General features: G+C 45.2%; 1 protein-coding gene across 1 annotated transcript; it reads left to right on the top strand.

Annotated features, from left to right (window-relative positions):
* Positions 1 to 343: 343 nt before the first annotated feature.
* LOC125049710 lies at positions 344 to 4,475 on the top strand. The gene is made up of 2 exons (XM_047649133.1): positions 344 to 4,045; positions 4,443 to 4,475. The coding sequence occupies exons 1-2, from the start codon at positions 344 to 346 to the stop codon at positions 4,473 to 4,475; spliced, it is 3,735 nt and encodes a 1,244-aa protein (XP_047505089.1).
* The last annotated feature ends 3,899 nt before the right edge of the window (positions 4,476 to 8,374 follow it).

Raw genomic sequence — 8,374 nt, 5'->3', positions numbered from 1 at the left:
CGCCGAGGTTACTTTGGTCACTGCACGGGTGTTCTCAAACGAACGTCTAAACGTCTAATCCCGTGCAGGCCCGAGTCTCTGAGGCGACGTCGGGATTGGCTAGAACAGTAGTACGTACGAAGTCAAACCCCACCGGTATTCAAAGCCGCACCGAGGTACTTTGGTTACTGCACGGGTGTTCTCAAACGAACATCTAAACGTATAATCCTGTGCAGGCCTGAGTCTCTGAGGTGTCGTGGGGGTTGGCATCAACAGTGGTCCTTCGAGCCGGATCCTGCAACGGTTGTCATCAAGAAGTGAATACTGCGAAAAGAAAATGCCAGTCACAAGGTCACAGAACGGGATGCAGCGAGGGGAATCGACGACGACTGTTACCTCCGCCACTACGTCCGAAGTCCGGACCACAGGCGAAGAGATAACGATAGAGCAGTCCACGTCGACGAGCGCAGCCAGCCAGCCAGATCAAGCATTGAATCTGGCACCAGCGGGTTCCACCCGGCGGGCCGCATCGAGAGCCGTATCCAGAGCCAGCTCAAGAAGACAAGCCGAGGCCAGAGAAGAGCTGGCTCGCTGCGAGCTGCGGGAAGCGCAGGCAGCAGCACGCCTGGCCAGATTACGATTAGAAGCAGAAACGGAAGAAGAAGACTCCTTTATAGAAGACGTCAACGATAACCATGAAGAAAAGGTGGCAAACTGGATGCGCTCATCGGCACAAAGGCCAGAAGAAACAGAAACAAAGAGCGACATTCGAGCAATAGCTGACGCAATAAAGGAAGCCATGACGACACATGTAGCGCCGCAACCGAAGTACATTCAAGAGCTGCCGATATTTGAAGGCGACAGCTCCGAATGGACGGCGTTTCGAGTCGTATATGAAGACACATCTCCAATGTTCTCTGGCATTCAGAATATGGCGCGGCTACGTAAAGCGATTAAAGGCACAGCGAGAGAAAGCATTAAGAGCCTCTTGTACTCAGAGGCGATGCCAGAAGAAGTTATTAACGCTTTACGCCGAAGATTTGGTAGACCCGACGCGCTGGTGCTAGCTGAACTGGAGAAATTAAAGGCGCTTCCCAGAACGACGGAAAATCCCAGGGACATATGCGTCTTCGCTAGCCAAATAAATAACAGCGTGGCCGCCATAAAGGGATTGAAGAGACCGCAATACCTCTACTCGCCTGAAATCGTGAAACTTATAATAGAGAAGATGCCTCCAATTCTCAGGTTCAGATGGTACGATTTCACGGCTGCGAGGGAAGAGGAATCGTTCAGTGATATCCAGTCGATAAGCAACTTCCTCAATTTAGAAGCGGACAAATGCGGCGCATTCGCGGTACTCGAAGACAGCAAAAGCGTACGACCGAGCGCAGCGATAAGAAGGCCAGTGAAGCAAGCTACGTATAATATCGCTGAAAGGAGTAGACCTGAAGAAATCAAGTGCCCAGACTGTGAAGGTACACATAAACTCAAAGACTGCCAAATATTCCTAAAAGCGGCAGTCAACGAGAGATGGGAAACAGTTAAGAGGCTTAAGGTCTGCTTCAAGTGCCTCGCTGGGAAGCACCGGAAAGAAACATGCCGAAGACCACCGTGCAAGTTGTGTCGAAGATGGCACCATAGCCTACTACATGTGACGTCGGAGAGCGAACAATGTCACGAAGAGGCACCGCCCGAGACAGCGACGGTCAATACAATAAGCACACCGAAAGCTATTCTTAAGATGCTCAAGGTGGAGATATACGGACCGGCTGGGAGCAAACAAGTACTGGCGCTGCTAGATGAAGGCTCAACGGTGACACTGCTTGACGAAAACGTGGCTTCGAGCATCGGCATCAAGGGTCCTCGCGAAGCCCTGAATATAGAAACTATCGGCGGAGGGCAAATGAAAAATCACGACTCCATGATTTTAGATATCGAACTAAAAGGGATCAAGGAAAGCGAGAAGAGCACACTTAAGCGGGCAAGAACTATCAAGGAGCTCAAATTAACCCCTCAATTCGTAGATAAAAGCCGACTAAAGAAGTGTCATCACTTGCGGGGCTTACTACAAGACGTGTGCTACGAAGCTGAGGCGCCGAAGCTGCTCATTGGCCAAGACAATTGGGAGTATATTGTCTCATTACAAATACGACGTGGAAAGCCAGGGCAGCCGGTGGCGTCACGAACGAAGTTAGGATGGGTTCTCCACGGCTCCGACAGCAGTGGCGTGTCGCCGATCAATTACGTGAACACATGTGCACACGCCAGCGTCGTCGAAGATAAAATAGATCAGTTGGTGAGGGAACACTTCACTATTGAGTCTTTGGGGGTTCAGCCGAAGAAGCCTTCAACGGATATCGAACAGCGAGCACTGGACATATTGGAAAGAACCAGCCGACAGTTGGAAGATGGCAGATACGAGGTCGGACTGTTGTGGAAAAAGGAAGATGTATGTCTTCCAAATAACTACGCAGCAGCTTTCAACAGATTTCAAGGCATAGAAAGAAAGCTGCGTAAGGACGCTAAATTAAAAAATGAGTATAGCGCGCAGATAGACAATCTGTTGAAAAGCAACTACGCTGAAGAAGCACCAGCCGACTGCACATCTAACAAAAAATGGTACCTGCCTCACTTCCCAGTGGTTCACCCTCTGAAAAAGAAGCTGAGAATTGTTTTCGACGCTGCGGCCAAATACAACGGAGTCAGCCTTAACGACGTTCTGCTGTCCGGCCCGGACTTACTACAGTCAATATTTGGAGTGCTACTGCGATTCCGCCAAGGCCCTGTAGCAATAGCGGCCGATATAAAAGAAATGTTTCTGCAAGTGAAAATACGTAAAGAAGATAGAGACAGTCTCAGGTTCCTATGGCGAAAAGACAAGGAAGTGCCAGTGAAGGAATACAGAATGACATCAGTGATATTTGGAGCTGCGTCGTCGCCTTGCACCGCTATTTATATAAAAAACAAGAACGCAAAGATCCACTTACATAAATATCCAGAAGCGGCGCAAGCAATAGAGCGCAATCACTATATGGATGACTATTTGCAAAGCTTCCACAGTGTTGACGATTGCAAACGAGTAATGCAGCAAGTCGACTTAATCCACCAGAGGGCGCACTTCGAGCTACGAGGATGGGCGTCGAATAAGAAAGAGATCGTAGAAGCCGACGGCGAACAGGAAGTGCACCTAGGTGAAAACGAAGAAAAGACCCTGGGACTGAGATGGCTGACGTCAGAGGATTGTCTTGGATTTAGAAGCCAATTTAGGAAAATCCCTAACGAGGTAGCGCGAGGCATGCAGACTCCAACAAAACGAGAAGTCACGGGAGCTGTGATGTCTACTTTCGACCCACTCGGACTGCTATCACCCATTCTCATCCAAGGAAAGAAGCTCATTCAAAAGATATGGCGCAGTGGTGTTGGATGGGATGACCAAATCACTGAAGACGACACCGAAGCTTGGAAGAGCTACCTAGAGCATATCGGTGGAATAAAAGACATCCGACTGCCGCGATGCATGTCACCATTCTGCACTGAGGGGGAGCTGCATACTTTTACTGACGCGAGTGAGACAGCGTATGCAGCCGCAGTATACTGGCGAACCAGAGGTAAAGGAAAATACTTGATAAACCTCGTCGCCGCCAAGTCAAGAGTAACGCCTCTGAAACCAACATCTATGCCGAGGCTTGAACTGCAGGCAGCTCTATTAGGTAGTAGACTTGCAGACTCAGTGGCAAAAGAACTCGACCTGCAGGTTACAAGGAAAACGTTTTGGACGGATTCGAGTGTGGTACTTTCCTGGATAAAGGCAGATCCCAGAACGTTTAAGACCTTCGTAGCTCATAGAATTGCGGAGATAGAGGATCTGACAAAACCGCAAGACTGGAGATGGGTGCCTACAGCGCAGAATCCTGCCGATGATGCGACCAGGAGCCCACCGGAAGAATTTAACGCGGAACATCGGTGGTTCAAGGGTCCAGATTTCCTGTCAAAAGGCGAAGAAGAATGGCCAGCTCCACGAAGTTTTAAAAAGGAAAAATGCGACGAAGACAGAACGATGGAGCAGGTGAATACACTTCGCCACAGTGAAATTACTCCGGTTCCCGAAAACTTATCATCGTGGACAAGATTGTGGAGATCGACTGCCAGGGTACTACAATTTATCGACCTATGTAGAGAAAAGAAGCCGTCGAACCTCGAGCGCTGCAATAAAAGTGCAAAAAAGAGGCGAACTTACCTTCCGATCGGCGAGACACACCTATTACGAGCGCAGGAAGTTCTAATCGCCCAATGTCAGCAAAGCAGCTTTGAACAAGACATTAAAAATCTCAAACAAGGGCGCACGACGGAGAATCGAAGCCAATTGAAAAGGCTAGACGTCACTATGAAAGACAATCTCATAAGACTTCAAGGTAGAGCAAGAACCGTAGCGGGCGTTGACAACGACTATTTAACGCCCATAGTACTGGATGGCAGGAACGCCATTGGGAGATTGATGATTAAACATTATCACGAAAAATACAACCATGGTAATCAAGCCACAGTAATGAACGAAATACGGCAAAAATACTGGATGTTAGGCCTGAGATCAGTGCTGCGTAGTATACAACAAAACTGCCAGTACTGCAAGCTGACGAAGGGTAAACCAGCGGAGCATCCGGCGGGAAACTTACCTCAAGAAAGGCTGAGGCATGGTGAGCCCCCTTTCACGTGCACAGGTGTGGACTACTTCGGTCCAATGCTCGTGGCGATCGGCAGACGAAGAGAGAAGAGATGGGGAGCCTTGTTTACATGCCTGACCACAAGGGCAGTACATATCGAGATAGTGCCCAGCCTGACGACGGACTCTACTATAATGGCGTTAAGGAGATTCGCTGCTCGAAGAGGAATGCCAAAGATAATTTATTCCGATAATGGAACAAACTTTGTTAAGGCCAGCAAAGAACTCCAAACAGCCATTGAAGAGCTTAAAAGAGAGGAAATCGTCACAGAAGCAGAGAAGGTTGGCATACAGTGGAAATTTATTCCTCCCGGCGCACCAAATATGAGAGGAGCTTGGGAACGATTGGTGCGCTCCATTAAGGTCGCACTGGACGCTACATTAAAGGAGCGCGTTCCACGAGAGGAAGTTCTGCATACGTTGCTGTTGGAAGCAGAACACATGGTTAATTCCAGACCAATAACGAACCTAGCTGACAATTCGGAAGAGGAGGCGCTAACCCCAAATCACTTTCTCATTGGGCGATCCAGTGGAGCTGCACGCGTTGGGCATTTTCCTGATGCAAAGCTGGTGGGCAGAGACGATTGGAAGACCGTCCAACGACTCTCTGATCACTTTTGGAGGAGATGGCTACGGGAGTACTTGCCCACGCTTCTGCCCAGGAAAACGACAGGACGACGGGAAGGCGAGCAGCTGCAGCCAGGCGATGTGGTTCTTATCGTAGATCGCACGCTACCACGATGCACTTGGCCCAGGGGAATCATCGAAACCACGTACCCCGGGCCCGACGGAAGAACCAGGATCGTGGACGTCGCGACCAAAGGTGGAGTGTTACGAAGACCATCGTCGAGGATCGTCATCTTGGTGCCTGCGAAGTCGCCGTGCAGGAATGACGGTGCTACGCACGAGGGGGAGAATGTTGGCGACTCATAGATTTAAATAGTATTAAGTATGAGCTATAGGTTAAATATGAATATTGTTTGGTAATTAAGTATGAGCTATAAGTAAAATAAGAATATTGTTGATAGCTCATAAGTAGAATTTTAGTATAAATAAGTTAGATAAAAATATGTAAATAATTCAAGGGAAAAATACAGTTAAATAAATTAATAAAATGCTTCGCCGAATAAAAGGGTCGCGTAGCTCTCGTCGCGGTATACGCGCGCAGATTTCTGTAAGCGCAGCTCTCGTCGCGGTATACTGTTTGAGTACTTAAGCTCGGCGAGATTTACGCAAAATCCTCTTTTTCCTCCGCAACGAACTGGGACCCAAGAATAATCGGCGAAGCAAGAAACAAGAACAAGGCGCAGTTTCATTTCAAGACAACATCCTACAATTACGCACTAGCAGGGGTGCGTGGGTTGAGGCGGTGCCAGCGATACGTCGAACCGTCTTGACAAAACGTACGTAGTCAAACCCCACCGGTATTCAAAGCCGCGCCGAGGTTACTTTGGTCACTGCACGGGTGTTCTCAAACGAACGTCTAAACGTCTAATCCCGTGCAGGCCCGAGTCTCTGAGGCGACGTCGGGATTGGCTAGAACAGTAGTACGTACGAAGTCAAACCCCACCGGTATTCAAAGCCGCGCCGAGGTTACTTTGGTCACTGCACGGGTGTTCTCAAACGAACGTCTAAACGTCTAATCCCGTGCAGGCCCGAGTCTCTGAGGCGACGTCGGGATTGGCTAGAACAGTAGTACGTACGAAGTCAAACCCCACCGGTATTCAAAGCCGCACCGAGGTACTTTGGTTACTGCACGGGTGTTCTCAAACGAACATCTAAACGTATAATCCTGTGCAGGCCTGAGTCTCTGAGGTGTCGTGGGGGTTGGCATCAACAATGTTAGTAATAAATACGGTAATAAACCAACCGAATCAAACGAAATTTAAATGAAAAGTCTTACACTCTGTCTATTGTAAATTTCACAAGCTATTTTACTTTAGCGTAATCATAAAGTAGTAAACTAATATAAAACATGCATCATCCAAACAAGAAGTACTTGGAAACAGTCAACAACGTATTACGCGTTGTTGACTGTTTCGGTATGCCATATAGAGAGGCGTTCTAAGCTGTGACCCACTAGTGTAATTAGTTTGTCACATGACTCGATACAATCTCTGATTGATACAGGATTGATGAGTAGCAACAATAAACATCGATAGAGTCCAATGTTCGTTCAACGTTTATATCCAATATCAAGGACGTTCATTTAATATTTAATTTAATGCAATACGTTCTTTGGGTGATAGTCTTTCTCCGCCTCTATTATAGGTTAGTTATGTCCTTCCTGAAAAGTGAATTATATAAGACAATTTTCTTTTTGAGCATTGCTCTTCTGCCTCGTAATTACCTAATTATATATACTCATTAAGATACTAGTTTAGTTTAGTTTGAGTTAGTATTTCTATTTTCTAGTGTTACATGTAATTTTTTCTTTTGTTATTTTTTAAGCACTTCTTGTACTTTACTCTTAGTAGTTGATGTTTATTTTTCCATACTAGGGTTGCCTGGAAGAAATCGCTTGTTAACGATAAGGCCGGCCGTTACCTAGTAACCTGTTTTTATATGTAAGTTTCAGGAAACCGTTTTGAATATACGTTAGTAATTACTTAAAAAAGTTTTTCCAATAATGTCCTCGACAGCATGTATTATTTGAATTTTTTTATCAAGATTAAATTTGTACTATAATAGTTTATTTCAAAATTTAAACAAAATGCACTTTAGATGACATTTAAATTTGAACTTAGAAGATTCTGATGAAGATTATGATTTTAAAACTATTAAAATGATCGAGTGCGCAACTATGATGCGCTGGTTGTTTACTATAAAACTATCTTTGGTCACTACTCACTACTAATTAAAAAAGTAACTGCGTAGTAACTTCTTTAACATGTATAAAGAGGAATATATTACATTATTTACATACATACATTACAGCAGTCCCTTAGTTGTTCAAGTAATAATGGAAAGAATCAAACTTAATTACCGAGTTAATTGTTATAAGTATTGCGTACGTGACTATGTAAAAGTTTACATATTATAGACATAGGATTCAACCGATTTTTAACAATTATATCTATATTTTCATACTGTGACGATATGACATCAGACTCGAGAAATACAGTTCTTCAGATACTATTTAAATATGTATGATAAAAATGTATGAGGAATGAGGATATTGAGTATGAGATACCTGTGTTTGTATACCATTCAGTAAGGCTACAAACCTTTTATGAGTTTAAGGGTCAGTTTCACAATGTATGGATAAAGTACCAAATAGATATGCAACACATAAATTATTTGGAACATAAATTGGGCCATTTGACACTTCATCGGACTCATAACTTATGATGGACTTTATGTGACGAATAGCGCTTTATGACAGTCGTGATACGCAACAATAGTGTTTATCCTACCAATAAGTAATAAATAGCTAATTCGGAACTTATCCGTACATTGTGAAACAGACCCTTAGTCCATCTCTGATCAGAGAAAAGGGTAATAAATGATCAATTCCTTCCCATCAGTGCCTGACATGTCGAGTTTTACGCCTAACACCGGCCTGTTTTCTTCACACTACGAATGTTTCCACATTTATTGTTCTTGTTGAGTACCATAAATGTAATAACAATCTACAATCTAAATAATCACAAGACCAAATAATCCTTACTATAA

This window comes from Pieris napi, chromosome 5 (assembly GCF_905475465.1).
Source record: "Pieris napi chromosome 5, ilPieNapi1.2, whole genome shotgun sequence".
Lineage (NCBI taxonomy): Eukaryota > Metazoa > Arthropoda > Insecta > Lepidoptera > Pieridae > Pieris > Pieris napi.
This window is presented reverse-complemented; position numbering and strand designations above follow the sequence as displayed.

Bases quoted from the DNA above. Each gene is read 5' to 3' on its own strand.
- LOC125049710 (XM_047649133.1), top strand. From the start codon at position 344: ATGCAGCGAGGGGAATCGACGACGACTGTTACCTCCGCCACTACGTCC. The intron at 4,046-4,442 runs GTGAATACACTT...TAACGCCCATAG, and splicing joins AAGACAGAACGATGGAGCAG to TACTGGATGGCAGGAACGCC.